The sequence below is a fragment of the Hippichthys cyanospilos genome, chromosome 10 (genome assembly GCF_059441005.1).
Source record: "Hippichthys cyanospilos isolate Australia breed blue-spotted pipefish chromosome 10, RoL_Hcya_1.0, whole genome shotgun sequence".
NCBI classification, from domain to species: Eukaryota; Metazoa; Chordata; class Actinopteri; order Syngnathiformes; family Syngnathidae; genus Hippichthys; species Hippichthys cyanospilos.
Window position 1 is genome coordinate 14,443,000 of NC_142378.1, and position 20,514 is coordinate 14,463,513.

Here is a 20,514-nt window from a genome sequence, read left to right on the forward strand (position 1 = left end):
GATAAGTACAAAAAGATTGAACTTTATTGTTCTAATAAATTAGAATTAAAACATATACATTATGGATGAATAAAACAGCACAATTTACCTGTTATCATCAATCTCAGGGAGTGGGCATTTTGCACTTGCTGTAGACTGAAAATTACATCACTTTGCGTAGGACTCAGGCAACAACCAATCACAGCTCAGCTTGCAAATGACACAGGACCAAACTCAGCGATGCATATATAAAATGTGGTTTAAGTCAATAAATGTGTAGCACATTCACATCAATACATGATACAAAAACTCAGCAAATCTAAAGAGGAAGTAAATACAAAAGTTTGATAGTTGTATGGGTTTATAAACACATTCAACATTTTGTTTGAATGTCACATTTTCCAGTACATGATGCAGTCTTGTGCACGGTTGGTCAAATGTCAACAGATGGCCCCGAAGCTATTACGGTTTGCCTATTGCATGCTTCATGTTTATCCATCAAAAACTGAAGTTAGACGTCAGTCTTATCACTTATCTGCAGAATCTGATGCATGAAAAAAAAATAAGGTTGGAAAATTAAGACTATACAAACACAATTTGTAAAATCAAGCGTTCTTGCTATTAACATGTGATGGATATCCAATTTATGATCTGATTCTTTTCGAAGAAGCAAATAGATCGATCAAATTGATACAAAATGAAATGAAAAAGACCACACACAGATTACAGTACTTACTGCAACACATGATATAAACCAAAAGCTCAGGGTGTAACCCAACCTGTTGGAACAGGAAAAGCAGACAGTTGCATAAAATACATCTCGTATGCCAAATGACATTTAGTTAGCTGGCTCTACTGTTTCAGCAGATAAAGTCAAAGGGCGAAAAGGGCCAGTGAGATAAAAATAGAAGGTCAAGACTCAGCTGAAAAGGGCAGGGGCTAGTAAGACCAGAGTGTAATGCAGAGGCATGCATTTCATTGCCAGTGTATTACAGTATCCCAAAAGCAGAATTTGCACTGCATAATCAGAAAAAGAAGAGTGATAACTATTTACACCAAATATCTGTGTACAGTTTGCATAATTGTTTAGCCCAGCTGTCTTCTGCCAGTTGGGCATTTCAAACGAAAATCCAATCCCTAGTCATTTGTTTGCAATCATCGCGAGTGTTTCCTTTGGATATCACAGGCGTATAAGAGCAGCAAATTGTATGCAGCTCTATTTAGAGGGGAGTAAAGTCTCCACACAGTTGTACGCCCAGTCCCGTTTTTCATCAATAGGCAGGACGTGTTGGCACACCTAGTGGATGGCACATGACTGTTATTAGCATCCAAAACTGTGATCAGGTCATAATGTGAAAAAAAAAAAAAAGGCCTACCATCTTAGTTCTGCCTGACACCTCTACAGCAAACACATTTAGGCCTCGACTGCTGCAGCAGTTGCTGTTGTTCTTGTTGCTGACATGAACTGTCACTTTCTGGTTGGACTGCATGAACAATTAAAAAAAACTTTGACAATTGATCATGTTTGCCATGAAAAAAACACATATACACACATAACATTGCAGAAAATATTTGTTGAGAGTTTGTGCTCAGTCACAGTTTTACAGTGGTGCATTCACTGATCAGTGCCCCTCACAATTCTGGCCCATCACTGCTGTGGGTACAATGCAGCCGGCCAACAAGAGGAACATTTTTCCCTCTACAGTGACGCTCGATGCCTTTTAAACCCTAATACACCTCTATAGTGATACCGCACAACCTCACAGCCACCAGAGGGCAGTGACCAATGTGTTATGTACAGTATGTGTGGCTCCACTTAAAGGGACACTGTGTAAGATTTTGACCCTTTTCACTACGGACAGCAGGAGGTGCTGCATTTACCATTGTCCATAGCTATAACAAACATGGCAGCCTCCAGAGAAGTTCCAACCCCCATGTGATATCATTTCATGATAACTAGACATACCATTATATTTAAAACATACTGTTGATCGTTAAGAACACATTTATTTGCAAGTTTTTGAAATTTATAATATTTAATTTATTCCTTTTTAATGAAAAACGGTCTAAAGCTAACACAGTGTCCCTTTAAAACGTCCAAACTATTTGGGCATCCGCCATGAAATCTGCCAAAATACAGCAACATTTTGGCTAGTCGAATTTCCACAAAGCCAACACAATAACGAGAGGTTGCCACAAAACGCTCACACAATGAGGACTTTTCCAAGGAAAGTTTATCATTGAGAGCCATTTTTTTTGTTTGAAACTGTCCCGATCCTAATTTCATTTTTCATAAAAGCAGACTATGGTTTGTGATCAAGCAAAATACACGTAGGAGATTTGCAAATATCTGCTTTTACTTTGGAGCACAATGAGCTACATTTTTCCATTTTTTTCTGACATTTGGTGAGTACATCATACTTAATTGTTTTAGTTTTGTTTACTTTTAAATGGAACAATACCAAATAAACAGCAATAATTGATTAGTCAAAAGTGCTAGGAAAAATATTTCTGCAACACGTTTTGTTGCAAAATCAATTTGTATGTTATTCAATTAATTCATGAATAATCAATTAAAAATTGAGAGTGACAGCTCTGATATAAAAAAGCGGCATTGATCCGCTTTACTTCTAACACTACAGCAAAGACATCGGATTTTTAAGGGTTTAAACATCCACATTCATCTGTTTGAGTGCTGACAAGAACTGATGTTAGTTAATAACCGTTTACGGAAAAAGAAGAGAAAAAGGAGGTAAAATGACAAACAACTATATGTCTGTGCAAGGCTAAAATGTCCATAAACAAGCTGAAAGTGTAGTAAAATTGAAATGAAGGCCTGAGGATTAACTGACACTTTACCTTTGTCAAAGGTTTGTGTAATTTGAGGGGAAAAATCAAACAAAACAGCACTTCAGGTATAGCAAATGGAAACCAATAATGATTGTAGCCAACGTGTGCAATTGCCTTTAAAACAATAATGATCTGCAATTCATGTATTCCGTGGTTATCAAATTGAAATGCAATAATAAAGTTTAGTGTCTCATAAGTAGAACTGCACTTTATCATGCACTAGTTGTCATTAAAGTTTCCACACATTTCTTCTTTACTCAAGTCGTGAAGAGCTGGAGCCAGTGCCAGCTAATTTCAGATTATTAGGCTTTGGACAGGACAAAATCAGTCACAGAGAAAAAAGACATCATAAGACACACGCAATAGCGATTTCACCATCACTGAGAGGGAACTGAACCCATCCTGCTTGCAAAGAAGTCAGGCGAATGAATTTTTAAAAACCCACCTAAAGAAAGAGCTAAAATATTTCCAAAACAAGTCAGTATAAGAAAAAATTATACAATTCTTGGATACTTGCCTAAACAATCTGTAGCAGAAATAATTTTATGACGCTATGCAACAATAATGGAATTCAGCAGGCGGTTCTTGCCATTGGGATGAATCTGTGCCTAAACCATAGAACGAGAACTCCTCAGATGTTTTACCTTGTTGACTATGACAGAAGATACCCGGTGTTCTCCTCTGTAGGTGTAGATGAACACATTGTCCTGTCCTTTTAAATGTTTGACTGTTCCCTCTAAAGTGATGGATTTCTGCAGGACTTGGTTCAGAAGCTTGGGCCCGGAGTCCAATCTGAGAGGCTGAATTGATGGCTGTGTGCTCTCACAGTGTATGTCAATCTGGAATGGGCAAGCCTGATGACATAGGAGCTCCATTAGAAAAAAAGAAATGCCTGCAAATGTCATTCATGTACAGTTTTGAAATGTGAGAACCTCAACGAGCTCCAGCATACGGTTGTAGCCCATGGTTTCCACAAGGGTCCACATGTCATCATTGTCTCTGTCTTTTTCTGCTGCGTCCATCAGATTCAGCTCCATAAAGCCCTGTTTTGTCAGTTGATTTTTTCTCATATCAAAATTATCTATGGACACAAAAGATCCTGATGTGAATGCTTGGACAAAGGTATTCACGATGCACATAAGAATCGCGATTCTCATTTGCTACGATTCAATTCGATTTAAAATGTCCCCAAATTTATATTACATTTAAAAAGAAATCGATCTGCTTGCTGCCTGCTTCTCTAATACTTGCTGGGTATGAGGTCACCACGCAGTCTGCTGTGAAAGTCAAGCCTGCGACAAGACGCACAAAAACAAATAATGGAGGAAATTCAACCAGCTTGTCCTCATTGAAAGCAGCCTTGCTGCATTTCTCAAACTTGTGTGATGAGTGAAACCGACACGGCTGCAAATACAAATGGAACGATCCACTTCACTGCTTAAGAATGAAGCTTGACCTTCACAGATCTGGTGATTGCGTAAGCATTTAAAGTGTTTTCCCATCACGGTTAATCACGTTGAAGCAGTGATAAATATTTCTGTCGCCTCAATAATGACATGTCATGTCTTTTTTTTCTTCCCCTCCACCCTCACAGGTGACTCTTCTCACTCTAAAGCACGTTTCTCACAAGCGCGCGAATTATAAAAATTGTTCGCAGTTAGTGACCAGGAACAAATGTTCATCCAGAACAAGAAGAAAATGGCTAATAATAACACAAAATATAAATACAAAACAAAATTAATAAACAAAACAAAATACAAAACAATGTATGCAAACTCCAATACAATAACAAATTTTACTCACACAAAAAGTGCATGTAAATAAGTGACAATACTGTTTATACTAAGTTATATGTTGGAATTGTGACTGATAATGCTCCCGATATGCTCGCAGGTACACATATTAACAACCTGGCACACAATTCATGCTTTGCCCATATCTTCAGTTTAGCTGCTCACTTGAAAAAGTTGTACATTTCTGCACAGTTTTTCCATATAATATTTTGTTACTGCAATTTTCTGTGAAATGACAAATGTATATGTTATACTTTTTTTTTTTTTTAACGATCCAGATGTACTTTATTTTTGTTTCATCTTATTGTAAAATAAGATAAACTTTGTTGTCCTTAAGGGAAATTTGTCTTGGGCAGGAAGTGCATTTAGTCCACAGCAGCATTTTAAAACAGCCATTTAAAAACGCATCAGCATAGCAGCATTATACAGTCAATGCAAGGTATACAATTAGGGTCAAGAGTAGCAGTTGTCCACATGCTGTTTTTGTGGAAAAGTCATGCTCCTTACAAATCAAAATGTCATGAATGTAAAAAACAAACAAACAATTATAACAATTTTAATCCTGTCTTGCAAAGCAGATTGATGTACAGTAATATGATGATTCTTTGGACATTTATAGGTTTAAGCCAAAATCATTTTTAACTGAATTGAATAAAACTGTTTTGATTAACAAATTGTTTTCAATCAAAAAACGATTATGAATGAATTTGGAGAACTAAAAATTGGAATCAAATCATGACACAGTCAAATATTGACATACCTAGTAGTTGCCCTGTTATTTGGCAACAGTTCAAAACGTAAACATTAAGAGTTGTTCAACTGCAGTAAAACTGTAACATTTCTGAAGGCTTCACCTTTTCATATATTTTTTTTATTTGACAAAGATTCTTTCTGAGGATGAAATACAAATTGACTGCTTTCTGGAAGTCAAAAGGAACACAAAAGCCTGCGGGAAACGGAAAGGAGGCGGACTCGCTATGTACGTGAATACAAGATGGTGTAATCCCGGGCATATAAATACAAAGATTTCCACCTGCTGCAGGGACATCGAACTTTTGGCCGTAAGTTTGCGTCCCTATTACTTGCCTAGAGAGTTCGGAACCGCCATTGTGGTCATTGTTTACATCCCACCGCGCGCCAACGCGGACGTAGCGTGTGACGTCATCCACTCCGCTGTGGCTAAACTACTAACACAGCACCCCGAGGCCATTCTGTTAATCACTGGGGACTTCAATCATGTGACTCTGGACAAAACATTACCTGCCTTCTTCCAGTATGTGGACTGTAACACCAGGGGAAATAGGACCATTGACCTGCTGTATGCAAACATTAAGGATGCATACAGTGCTACTCCACTGCCTGCACTGGGGAAAGCAGACCATAACCTCATTCTGCTTCAGCCCCACTACAAACCAAAAGTGAGGAGGCTACCAGCAACCACACGCTCATTCAGGAAGTGGTCTACTGAGGCAGAGCAGGCTCTGAGAGACTGCTTTGAATCTACAGACTGGGATGTACTGCAGGGGTCACATGGGGGAGACATTGAGGAGGTGGCAAACTGCACTACAGACTACATCAACTTCTGCATGGACACTGTTGTTCCTGTAAGAACTGTTCGTTGCTATGCTAACAACAAGCCCTGGATCACTAGCGACATCAAAGGCCTTCTGAACCAGAAGAAGAGGGCCTTTAAAGACGGTGATCAGCAGGAGCTAAAGCGGGTGCAGAGGGAGCTCAGAGTCCAGCTCCGGGAGGCGAAGGAGCAGTACAGGAGGAAATTGGAGCGGAAGCTGCAGAACAACAGCATAAAGGAGGTGTGGGATGGAATGAAGACTATCACTGGCTGCAGCACAAAGCGGGGTGCTGCCATGGAAGGAGATAGGGGGAGAGTCAACCAGCTGAATAACTTTTTCAACAGGTTTGACCACCCCCACTCGTTCCCACCCTGGAGTACTGCAGCTTCCCTCCTAGCTCACCCTCCCCCCCTAGACACCAGCACAGAGGAGGACATCTCCCCCCCCACCCAAGATCACTGCAGCCCAGGTGTGTGGAGAGCTGAGGAGGCTGCGACCCAACAAGGCAGCAGGTCCAGATGGAGTATCCCCGCGACTGCTGAAGGCTTGTGCGTTGGAGCTGGGAGACCCTCTACAGCGCATCTTCAACCTGAGCCTGCAACGGGGAGGGTCCCCCAGCTGTGGAAGACATCCTGCATTATCCCAGTCCCAAAGAAACCACGACCGGAGGAGCTCAACGACTTCAGGCCGGTCGCCCTGACATCACACGTGATGAAGACCATGGAGCGGTTGCTGCTACACCACCTGAGGCCACAGGTCCGCCATGCCACTGACCCCCTGCAGTTTGCCTACCAGGAGAAGGTAGGAGTGGAGGACGCTATAATCTATATGCTACACCGATCCCTCTCTCACCTAGACAGTGGCAGTGGTGCAGTGAGGATTACTTTTTTGGACTTCTCCAGCGCCTTCAACACCATACAGCCTCTGCTGCTCAGTGGTAAACTGACAGAGATGGGAGTAGGCTCACACCTTGTGGCATGGATTACGGACTACCTGACAGGCAGACCCCAGTACGTGAGACTGGGGGGCTGTACGTCCGACACTGTTGTCAGCAGCACAGGAGCGCCACAGGGGACCGTGCTGTCTCCTGTCCTGTTCACCCTGTATACGTCAGACTTCCAGTACAACTCTGAGTCCTGCCACGTGCAGAAGTTTGCAGATGACACTGCTATCGTGGGATGTATCAGGAGTGGGCAGGAGGGGGAGTACAGGAAACTGATCCAGGACTTTGTCTCATGGAGCGACGCTAACCATCTGCACCTGAACACCACCAAGACCAGGGAGATGGTGGTGGACTTCAGGAGGCCTAAACCCCATCCGGAACCAGTAACCATCAAAGGAGAATGTGTAGAGTTTGTCCAGACCTACAAATACCTGGGTGTGCAGCTGGACAATAAACTGGATTGGACTACCAACACAGAAGCTCTGTGCAGGAAAGGACAGAGCCGACTGTACTTCCTCAGAAGGCTGGCGTCCTTCAACATCTGCAAAAAGCTCCTGCAGATGTTCTACCAGACTGTTGTGGCGAGCGCCCTCCTCTACGCAGTAGTGTGCTGGGGAGGCAGCACCAAGAAGAAGGACGCCTCGCGTCTGGATAAACTGGTGAGGAAGGCGGGCTCGGTTGTGGGCATAGAGCTGGACAGTCTGACAACTGTGGCTGAGCGACGAGCGCTAAACAAGCTGATATCAATCATGGACAATCCAACACATCCACTACACAGCATCATCTACAGACAGAGGAGCTGCTTCAGTGACAGATTGCTGTCACTGTCCTGCTCCACGGACAGGCTGAGGAGATCATTCCTCCCCCATGCCATGAGGCTCTTCAACTCCACCCGGGGCAGTAAAAGCTCACATTAAACTCTAAACCTCATACTCTGCACTATTCACTTTATACAAGCACCTTAATTATACTTGCACTAGACTCCAACGATTCACACTATTCTGTTTACACTGTTAACAAGCACCTTAAGTATACTTCTGTACTGGACTTATGTGTATCTTTGTGTATTTTATTTCTCATATTTTATATCTCGACTTGAGGATACTGCTGGAAATGTGAATTTCCCTACGGGGATGAATAAAGTATCTATCTATCTATCTATCTATCTATCTATCTATCTATCTATCTATCTATCTATCTATCTATCTATCTATCTATCTATCTATCTATCTATCTATCTATCTATCTATCTATCTATCTATCTATCTATCTATCTATCTATCTATCTATCTATCTATCTATCTATCTATCTATCTATCTATCTATCTATCTATCTATCTATCTATCTATCTATCTATCTATCTATCTATCTATCTATCTATCTATCTATCTATCTATCTATCTATCTATCTATCTATCTATCTATCTATCTATCTATCTATCTATCTATCTATCTATCTATCTATCTATCTATCTATCTATCTATCTATCTATCTATCTATCTATCTATCTATCTATCTATCTATCTATCTATCTATCTATCTATCTATCTATCTATCTATCTATCTATCTATCTATCTATCTATCTATCTATCTATCTATCTATCTATCTATCTATCTATCTATCTATCTATCTATCTATCTATCTATCTATCTATCTATCTATCTATCTATCTATCTATCTATCTATCTATCTATCTATCTATCTATCTATCTATCTATCTATCTATCTATCTATCTATCTATCTATCTATCTATCTATCTATCTATCTATCTATCTATCTATCTATCTATCTATCTATCTATCTATCTATCTATCTATCTATCTATCTATCTATCTATCTATCTATCTATCTATCTATCTATCTATCTATCTATCTATCTATCTATCTATCTATCTATCTATCTATCTATCTATCTATCTATCTATCTATCTATCTATCTATCTATCTATCTATCTATCTATCTATCTATCTATCTATCTATCTATCTATCTATCTATCTATCTATCTATCTATCTATCTATCTATCTATCTATCTATCTATCTATCTATCTATCTATCTATCTATCTATCTATCTATCTATCTATCTATCTATCTATCTATCTATCTATCTATCTATCTATCTATCTATCTATCTATCTATCTATCTATCTATCTATCTATCTATCTATCTATCTATCTATCTATCTATCTATCTATCTATCTATCTATCTATCTATCTATCTATCTATCTATCTATCTATCTATCTATCTATCTATCTATCTATCTATCTATCTATCTATCTATCTATCTATCTATCTATCTATCTATCTATCTATCTATCTATCTATCTATCTATCTATCTATCTATCTATCTATCTATCTATCTATCTATCTATCTATCTATCTATCTATCTATCTATCTATCTATCTATCTATCTATCTATCTATCTATCTATCTATCTATCTATCTATCTATCTATCTATCTATCTATCTATCTATCTATCTATCTATCTATCTATCTATCTATCTATCTATCTATCTATCTATCTATCTATCTATCTATCTATCTATCTATCTATCTATCTATCTATCTATCTATCTATCTATCTATCTATCTATCTATCTATCTATCTATCTATCTATCTATCTATCTATCTATCTATCTATCTATCTATCTATCTATCTATCTATCTATCTATCTATCTATCTATCTATCTATCTATCTATCTATCTATCTATCTATCTATCTATCTATCTATCTATCTATCTATCTATCTATCTATCTATCTATCTATCTATCTATCTATCTATCTATCTATCTATCTATCTATCTATCTATCTATCTATCTATCTATCTATCTATCTATCTATCTATCTATCTATCTATCTATCTATCTATCTATCTATCTATCTATCTATCTATCTATCTATCTATCTATCTATCTATCTATCTATCTATCTATCTATCTATCTATCTATCTATCTATCTATCTATCTATCTATCTATCTGCCTCTGGATCCGAATCGAAACTGTCTTGAGTTGCTGTGAGGCTTTAAACCAGACAGTTTTCAGTTCTCACAGCAACTCACGTCAGTTTTTAAACCTTAATCTGTTTCTTTCATCTTGTGTTTTCTCAGTATTCACATGCAACAACGAGAAAAAGTTCAACATATCAAAGACCCTTTTCTTCATATACTTGGCATGCAACAACACACTGTTCGAGGAATATTGTGAATGAGTGCACTAATCTAGTTGTACCTTTGCAGATGGCCCACGTCTCCATCTTGCATTCCTCTCCGCTGATCATCAGCTCTAAGAAATTGTATTCTTCAAGACTGAGCAAACCGTTTCCATCCAGGTCTATCATGTCAAAGATCTCAGATAGCACCTCCCTGTGGAACATTATGGAATTACTTGCTGTATCTTGGCCTTTTATTTGTTTAATTGGTGAAGCAGCACTCAAGACAGTAATACATGAAGTTTGGAATCATACCAAACAAGTAAATGCACTTACCGAAAATCTCTGGTCAGGTCTAGTTCTCCAGTGTCTGTCTTATATACAAGTTCTACGGCGTCATCGGAGGCATTCTTCTTGCTCCTTTTCTTTAATCTGCAGCCACTGGAGAAAGGCAGTAGGTAGTACATCCCAGATTTCAGGCTCCCTCTCCAAATGTATTTCTGTAGAACATTTTTACACTTAACATAAAGTATCAATTGCATGTTTTTTTATTTATTTATTTTTTTTAACAGTGAACAAAAGGGATCTAACACGTTTTATTTACTATACAAATCAATTAGACAAGACCAGTAGTGCCACAGATACCTTGAAAAAGTAACTTAGTAAACTTACAAATACTTGCTTGAAAAAGTAAGTAATTAACCTTACTAATTACGTGCGTTAATAGGTAACTCGGTTAGATAACAACCTCCTATAGTTACATTTTACAGATATCGACCACCGTGCTTATCATAAAAGTGACACCCAGTTTTTGCCACAATTGAGTGTTTTTAATAGCGATGTTACAGAAAGTTTGTTTTTATTAAAAACAAAAAAGATGGCTTTAAAATGAAGACTGCATCTTTTTTTTCCTAAAATTATTTTAAGAAAAAAAAGATGTCAGGATTTTGCTAAACAAATTTGCAATGTGTATTTATTTAAAATAATAAATCCAGTCTTTGCAAACTGAACAAAAACATATTTGAAATAATTTCTAAAGTAAACACAGTCTTTATTAACTATTTAACCACTATGCAATGGTAACGCTCAACATTTATAATGTTCATTGTTAATAAATACCACAATTACATTTGGGGACTTGTTGTAGTCACACAATCTGGTGTGGCACACAACATAGCGAAAATGCCTATCTATATATTTATTTATAAGCTTTAGTGATTATGTGTTTAGAGACTTAGTAAGTAACGTTGTGTTAGGAATCAGAGGATTTTTCTGGATTAGTCATTGGATATTCATTACTAGTTTTACTAGTTTGAGTGATAATCTTGCCAATTCCCTCTCACGTGCCTCTTGCAGAGAACAAGGTGTTCGTACATGGAACAGGAATTAGTACGTCTTTCTGTATTGCCAAGTTATAATCTGAAGCTTATACATATTTAAAAGTAAATAATGGTGATATATGGTGAATAGCTTGACCAGAAATTGTACAGCTCCCTGAAAATGGGTACATTACACATTATTAATAACGCACTACCAGCATCACAGGGCAAGACAGCCCTTTATATTGTACAGCATTTAACTGAAGTTACACACCAAAGGATTGGAGCTTCAGGCTTGCACCTTTCTGTGAAAAGTTTGTATGTTGTACAAACACTACGGAATTCTTTTTAACCCCTAAAACACCTAAAATATGCTCAGTTAAAGACTCACAATATTTATCAAAGGTCCCAGTACTCATTTAGTTGTACCTTGGAATTTCCATAAGAAGGCAGTCCGTGACATTAAACAATCAATGTAAGGAGCTGAAAGAATTGATACTGAAGTATTGTGGTGGTGTTTTAGGCATGCCAATGATCTAAGGGAATAAACTGTCTATTAGGGTCTGCTATGACCAAACCCTTGTAATTGGCAGGATATGTATGGTAATACATATTGATAATAAATTATTACCAAGCATGTATATAAACTTTTTTCCTTCACAAATACAGGGGGAGAAATTCTCTAAGGAAAACTTGAAAGTATGGACACACAAGATTTTAAACTTAAGCGACTATGAAATACCCCTAATGCAAAACCTACTTCTTTGTCCTTTGTACGAGTGAAGCAAATGAGCATGGAATCCTCATCTGTATCACCAGGTAGCATCACAAAAAGAGTTGTGTCCACATTCATCCAGGGGGAAGGCTTGTCTGAAAATATCAGAACAGAGGACAATAAACAGGTGATATGTGACAAATACTTGTGCTGTAACAAGTGTTCTTTAAAGGAGACATTATGGATGTTTGTATACTAATATTTGGGTCTCTCGGGTCAGTCCGCCAGTCAAGTGTGAAATTAAGTAATCTGGGACAGCAACCCTTAAATTATCTGCCTTCTATTGAAAATATGTCAGTGAGTAAGCCATTTTGCAGTTCTGCCCCAAGGAACAACAAAACAGTGGTGATAATTAACACTCTAAAACAAGTTTCTCAGCCCCTTATTTTGCAGTGAAGCTGTTTTTGAAGCAGGAATCAAAACCCATATTACATAAATCACAATCTCTAGTATTTATAGGTATATGAATGAAGACGCACATGCAGTTGTGCTCAGTAACATACACTGGCAGAGTTAAGTGTTTTGGGGCCATTTTTCGGAGAATGTGGACAATAACACAAAAACATTTGTTACACAAATAGTGCATTGTGTGAAGCCATTAATTATCAAACAATTTCAATGATATTGAGGTCTGGAAACGGAGATGGGCACACCAGACCCTTCACTTGATAGTGCTGTAGCCAATCACAGGGTACCTTTGCTTTGCATTTTAAATGATCATTTTGGAATATTCAAGTAAGAATACCTTCCTGGCTAACAACTGCAAATATTTCCCCAGTATTTTTTAGAGAACTTTCTGCATTTATAATGCCATCAAATTTTAACTGAGTTTCTAGTCACTAGAATCTAGTGCCTTTGTAGCTAACAAATCTCCAGAATATCAACGATTCCCCTCCACATTTCACAATAGGAATGGTGTACCTTTCATCATAGGCCTCTCCAGCATTTGTGATTTTGGCCAAAATGTTCAACTTTGGTCTCATCACTACAGCTGATTTTGTCCAAGATCTTTTGAGGCTTGTCTGACTCTTCTTAAATCCTTTCCTTGTTTTATACTGTTCAGCTACCTTTTCCAGCAGCTCTTTTGACAATTGTTTTGCTTTCTCCATGACTCAGAATCCAGAGACGTCAGTGCAAAGGTCCGTCAGGAAACCAGCAACTTACTGGATCTTTATATGCATGCTGTTCACAAGCAGTGATCACAGCTGTGGACGGTTACCTTTACTAGCTATTCAAACCCACTTGGATTAACATATGTGCATTTTATCTGATCAAAGTCTGATGGGTATGTAAACTTTTGATCACAGTAATTTATGTAGTTTCTGCTATAATTACGATTCAACCCATTCACTGCCATTGATGACTGCAGATGTCAAACATCTATTTTTACCGGGCTGGCAATGAATAAATTGAATCAAAAACTGCCCCTGATAGTTGTATACATCAAATCAATTTTACCTGGGCAGGTGGTGAAGGACAGAAATTGTCAAGCACTGACCATGAATGAACGAAAGGTTTTTATGCCATCATTCACACTCTCTAAAAAATGGGCAAGATATGAAACTGACTGAGAAAATATCAAGACATGCAAAGGTGCTATCTGGGTAAAAAGTGACTGCTTTGAAGCATCTGAATATTAACATTTAGTTTTGATTAACATTTTTTGTTATCCAAATTAGTCCTCCAATAAAGTATTAAGCTAGACTTCAGAGAATTAATTATGAAAAAACGCTAGAGGGTGTTTTAAAAAATCTGACTTTTAAATTTTCTCCCCCAAATTTCTCAAGTCATGACGTAAATGTGCGGTTAAAAAGTATAAGTACAGAAAAGAATTTGGTAAAAGCATATGAAAGTAGAAGATTTTCATTGCAATATATAATATTTGCACCTTAAATAGTTAAAAGACATGGCAAGGCAATAATGATAACTAATGAAACTGCATTTATACCAGGTCTTTGGTCGAGACTCATAGGCCGGATGCTTAGGATAACATTGGACGTTTGTGATAGGTGCAGCTTGTACTGCAGTGAGCTGATGGTTCCATCCTCTTGTAGGAAGAAACATCCTCTCATGCAACAGTGTTGCCACTGTTGAGACAATCAAAAAGAATATTAATTGAAATAAGTGGACACATTTTGTTCAATCAATTAAGGATAATTCACATCACATTATTATATATAGTTTCATACATTAAATCACATCGTTACTTAAAAACTGCACTCCGTGTTTAGGTGGGTTATCTTTATCTATTTATTTATATTTATATTTATTTGATGACAAAAACACTTACTACAAAAACATTGGGAAACTGAAAAAAAAAAATTATGGGCAAATACTCTTTCCACAACAATGCACTCATCTAGGTGTGGCTTTGTGATATTATTTGGAACAAATTTCAAATAATTTTGAATCATTTTTATTTTAATAATAATATGTTATACATGCATCCATTCATTTTCTATAGCTGCTTATCCTCACTAGGGTTGATTTTTATTTTTTAAAAACATATATATTTTGAATCATGTTGAAGTTCATCGCAATGAAGTTTGATTATCCAAGTAAGCCCTCATGCTTTCCGCAAAGAGCCTTTCTGGTGCCAGAGTTGGAAGCATTTGATTGTTCAAAATATAGAATGTAGAATTAAGATTAAAGGTAACACAGGAATCACGTTGATTATTTAACCGAAAAAAAACATTTGTCCTACAAATGTTATACTCACATTCAGCCAGAGGAGGGCAGACATGTTACACATTTCAGAGAGTGATGTTCCTTTTATTTACTTTACTGTCTGGGAATGTCCCTGTGTTTGTAAAGTTATTTCCACATGCAATACATAAAAAGTGAAAAGAAATAATCCTTATCGTGATATGTTCTATGTAGCCTCAAAAGTACAACCACGGTAAATCAAAATATTTCAATTGTTGAATATGATTAAAGTGCCAATATCCATCTGTTTTATCCATCTCAGGGGGCGGACATTTTTTGTACTTGCTTTGAAATGCAAATGTAATCAAGATGTTGAGTTTGGATTAGTGGGGACGCATAATAAATATTATTGTAAAGAAAAGTTTTGACTTACAGTACATATTAGGTACGGCTTATTAGCTACACCTTAATCAGATCATGAAAAGAAAATACTATCAAACAGTGTGCTTTTCCAAAAATAATATTGCTACAATTTTATTGACGTTTTTACTGTTTTGGGGGCCTTATTTAGTCCAAGGATTGTTGTAGCTGAGGTAGTTGCCTGCAAACATGCACTGACCTTGCTGGTGCCGAATGTTGCGGTGACTGATTTTGAAGATCGTCTACTACGAGCAGATGAAGAACGGGACGCTGGTCGGCTGTCTGAATACAAACATTGACAGATATCAAAGATCCATTATTACTGGGCTGCCATTGATTATTCAGATTTTTGCAGACTGAAAAAAATGTATACAATTACATAATAATTATATTAACACATTCACTACTATAGAAGTAAAATATCAATTTTAGGCATTACAGGGAGGCCTTGCTGTTTTGCAACAATGAAATGAGAATCCCTGATTATGAGCCATTGTTTACTCAGAAATTTATAAATGTACTCAAACTTAGTTTGAGCCTGAGAAGGTTAAAAAGGACACAAACTCAGTTCTCGTTTTTTCCACACTAAGGCACACCTTCGATGAATAGCCTATTTTTAAAATGTTTTCATATATAAGATGAGCCGCATTATAAGACACACAGAATAGAAGTTACAGTAGTGGCTGGGGGTAGCGTTATGAATTCACGAGATGGAGCTGCGCTTAAGCAGTGCTTCTCAATTATATTTAGTCTGTATCCTTTCTAACTCTAACAAAAGAAAAAAGTAATATGATTTATATTGGTTTCAAACACTGCTTATTATTTTTTTACAGCATTTATATGGGCATAAAAAACAACCCAGTGCATCAAAGTACCTGAAACTTAAAATAAATAAATAAAAATAAAAATTCTTATTTTATTGCAATTATACTTACACTTGACAAAAACAAGGCTTTTTCCCTGGGGTCATCTGCACCCTCCCTGGCATCACATCACACCCCCCAGGGGGGGCCGAAAAACAATCCGATAAGTCAGGTTTCAACTTTTCAATCGGAAATAATGAATAAAGATGATTGTGGAAAGTACAATTTGAAGAACGGGAAAAAAATACCTCTATTACATTATTATATAGCATATCCAATTTTCAAACAGGGCGTTATAACTTTTAATTGTGAAAAAATACATTTATAAGTGAAATGCAGAGGTAAAAATGAATAAATTATATGGCAATTAAGTCATTTTATTTTTTCGTCCCCCCGAAAAAAATGAACATTTGCGGTTTATGCACTGTATTAGCCACACCGGATTATAAGGCGCACCGTCAGCTTTTGAAAAAATTGAAGGCCTTTAGGTGTGCCTCATGGTATTGACAAGTAACGGAATGATTGTTTACAGATTGAATTTAGACGCAAGACACACACAAATATATATATATATATATATATATATATATATATATATATATATATATATATATATATAGTTTACAGATTGAATTTAGACGCAAGACACACACACACACACATATATATACATATATATATATATATATATATATATATATATATATATATATATATATATATATATATATATATATATATATATGATATAAAATAAACACACACACAAATTTCTGTGTGTATGTGTGCATGTGTGTGCGCGCGCATGTGTGTATAATAACATGGATCCCAAATCTATTATGTGTGATGAGTCTATTTTTAATACACTTTAATGATTTAGCCTGTATATAGACTGACAAATGTAGATCCAAATGAGCAACCCAAACTGTTTTCAAGCTGAAAGAACAACACATTCAACATGTGCAACGGGGAAGCATTTTGTGTCAGCTGAGCTCCTTATTAAAATGTAACAGGGATAAATCAATATGTGGGAGAGGCACAATAATGTGATAATCCCGACTACTGTGTGGGGACTCATTTGTTTTTGCACTTGTGGTTGGTCTGGCTCCTCCTCCTGACCATCTTGAAATCCTTCATCCTCTCCCCAGTGAGTAGTACTAGGATCCTCTGAATCAATAACATGAACATAGACTGACCACTTAAATCAATCCAATCCATCACACCACAGAATTGTCTTCAGCTTACTTAAGCAGGATCTCTGTCTCTGTATTTGTCATTCTCTGTACTAATGATAATACTAATGGCTTCATCTCTTATGGTTGAGTTAGGAGATAAGAAAAAAAACATAAAAACACACCTTTTTGGTCAGAGCACCTTTATCAAAGGCTGTGTTTTTTTGTTTTTTTTTTGGTGTAGATAAGTGTTTGTTCAATCTGCTAATAGCTGAAATGGTAACCTAAATCACAGCTCTTCACAGTTCCTTCCCTACAAACAAGGCTCTAATTGTGTGGCTCTCCTGATGAATGAACTGTCCTAATGAGGTGATTTGTCACTGGTGAGTGAAAAAATGATCGATAAAAGAGCTATTAAATTCATCACAATAGAGCGGTAATGTGTATTGGGGCAATTGGTGTGAATGGAGATGCTTATAAAAGACAAAGAAGTAAATCAACAGATGTCAAGGAAACGCAATTGGAGCCTTTAACCCAAGCATATTTAAAGTTATTCTACTACCTTTCCTAAATGCGATGTCTGGATCTGACCAGGTTGTTTCTGTAGGCTGAGGTGGAGAAGCTGATGCTGATGTCATGGAGGATTTGGGAGAGCTGTCTGGATGACTGCCAAAGTTTTGTCTCTTTAGCTTTGCATCAGACTGGAGTTTCACCAAAGAGGCCATCTGACATTTCTCTGCAGTGGATGCAAGCTGTCTACAAAACTGACAGTGAAATTAAGACAAACATATTAACTAACAGATGACAAGTACATCATTTGAAATGAAATTATCGTTACGTAGCTTTTCAGTTGGCTAATGTAACGATGGCTAATGTAAATAATGTAACTTCAAGCAAGGGACTGAAAACAAAACATGCAGCAACACATGAAGAACTCACACCACATATTCATCATTCTCTGCTTAGAACAGCTAATATTAGTGCTGTGCAAGCTGAGAATGGCATTGAGGCATCTCAATAAACATTATATCTGTCTGTCTTTTTTCTCATCAGGCGTGAACACCAGAGGCACAATGGCCACAATGACCAACTTCTGCAAAGTGATTAAAACAAGCTTTCATTCCATTTGATTTTATTTATTTTATGACTATATGTTTTTTATAAGGGCAATTGTATAATTTTTCCTCAATAAAACACACATTTTCTGTTTATTTGTCGATGGCTTGAAAAGTTTAATGGCATTTCCACTCTTTTCCATAAGAAAAGTGTTTACTATAATTATTAGTATCTACATGGTGAGTACTGGAAAATGGGTCGGTTGAAAATAAGTAACCAGGTCAAAACACATGCACGCTTACCTCTGCATAGTTGAATTTGTCGTCCTTATTGATGTCGCTTAGTGAGAAAATGGCTTTCACCTCTTCAGCTGTCATTTTTTCTCCTCTCTGTAAGGTTGATCATTTAAATATGCAAACATTCTAACCACCGATTTACATCATTGTATACACTTGGTCGAATGTCAAATTATTATTTTTTTTTTTTATCAAATAGTATCACAAAAGGTGTGCGTGTTTAATGCAGGATATTTAGTAACTCACAGTTGTAAGGAGTTTCTCCACTTTGCTGTGTGTGATGTAGCCATCACCTGCCGTATCCAGCTTTTGGAAAATTCCCATGAGCTCATTGTTCTCAGTTTTGCATTCCTTCTTCAGTATCTCACAGAAATCATCAAAGGTCATGTGTGTTGTTCCTGGGCTCCAGTATTTATCAAGCGTGGCTCGGGAAGGATTTATACCAGCCAACTGGAGGACTACAAAAATACCATTAATGATGAATGAATGAATAAAGAACCATAATTAACATGAACGAAACTTGAATGCTAACACACAACGATTCCAATTCCTTTTTTTTTTGAGGGGGGGGGGGTGCATCTACTTTAAGTGTAAAAGATACCATTTCAAATAGAGATATTCTCATCCACATTCGACAACATGCATTTCAATCTTTGCAACAATCTTTGAGACTATCTTGGAAAACTTACCTCGACATAATTCCTGCTTCGTTGAGATATTTGTCAGACTAGATTTGAACACACTTAGGAAGGCAGCTCTGCACTGCATGTAGAAGGTCTCGTCATCAGGAGCCTCCGATGAGTCCAGGTAAGACATTTTTAGTTAAGGATGATTGTTAAGTCGTTCATGTTCGCCCCCTCAGTTCAGAGCGACAAATACAAACTACGTGGTGTATAGATTTAAAAAAATTACGAAGATTCGTTAGTATCATTATATACTATTTGATAATATTTTAATGTGTATGATGATCAACCTACAAAAACACCACACCATTTCCAGATTCTGCCTGTTGCTAAAGTCAACAAGGATGAGGTTGGTGTTCACCTCTAAACCGCACGGAAGAAACATATACACATGTCCACGGACTACAATGAAAACACTTCGTTGCCTCTCTTGCAACGCCGGGAATAAATTGAACGGCCACTCAAAGAAGTTATATTTCGAGTTATATTTTAGGGGTATAGTTTTCTTTTTTCTCAACTTGGTCGTATCCTGAATCAATACAATTAGTATTCTTTCGGACTACCGGCAGGGACATATGACATGATGGAATCACAATGAACCCAGCAGCGGCCATCTTGTGTTGCCACTCGAGATGTTGATTTATTCGTTCATTTTGGCTTTGTCTGTCCTGCAAAAATGATGCGCTTAGTCCAAGTAAGGCATAAAGTACCAATTATTCTGGGATAAGATCTTCATGACATTTTATAGGAAAGAATGCACCTCCCAATGTTCAATGTCAAACACAAGTTGTAAAAACATTCATATATTTCTTTTCAAATATATCATATGTAACGTATTTTTTGAAGGTCATTATCATACATGCAGTGAATAGCACGTCCACCTCACATTTCAAAGGTCCCGGTTAAAATCCACCTGCCTGCGGCCTTCCTATGTGGAGTTTGAATGTTCTCCCCGAGCCTGCGTGGGTTCTCTCCAGGC

General features: G+C 37.1%; 1 protein-coding gene across 1 annotated transcript; it reads right to left on the reverse strand.

Moving 5' to 3' along the window:
- Positions 1-6: 6 nt before the first annotated feature.
- Positions 7-19,875, reverse strand: efcab7 (EF-hand calcium binding domain 7). Its single transcript, XM_088424773.1, has 13 exons — positions 19,542-19,875; positions 19,099-19,310; positions 18,859-18,945; positions 18,063-18,264; positions 15,665-15,747; positions 14,348-14,486; positions 12,385-12,494; positions 10,642-10,805; positions 10,386-10,519; positions 3,762-3,910; positions 3,474-3,683; positions 1,356-1,463; positions 7-1,276 (listed from the first exon to the last, which is right to left on the reverse strand). Exons 1-13 carry the CDS (start codon positions 19,666-19,668, stop codon positions 1,196-1,198), a joined length of 1,806 nt encoding a protein of 601 aa, XP_088280899.1. The 5' UTR covers positions 19,669-19,875; the 3' UTR covers positions 7-1,195.
- Positions 19,876-20,514: the final 639 nt, after the last annotated feature.

Coding starts and splice junctions, on each gene's coding strand:
- efcab7 (XM_088424773.1), bottom strand. CDS start 19,668: ATGTCTTACCTGGACTCATCGGAGGCTCCTGATGACGAGACCTTCTAC. Junction 14,487..15,664: donor CAACATTCGGCACCAGCAAG/GTCAGTGCATGT, acceptor TTGTCTCAACAG/TGGCAACACTGTTGCATGAG. Junction 10,520..10,641: donor GACCTGACCAGAGATTTTCG/GTAAGTGCATTT, acceptor AATGTTCCACAG/GGAGGTGCTATCTGAGATCT.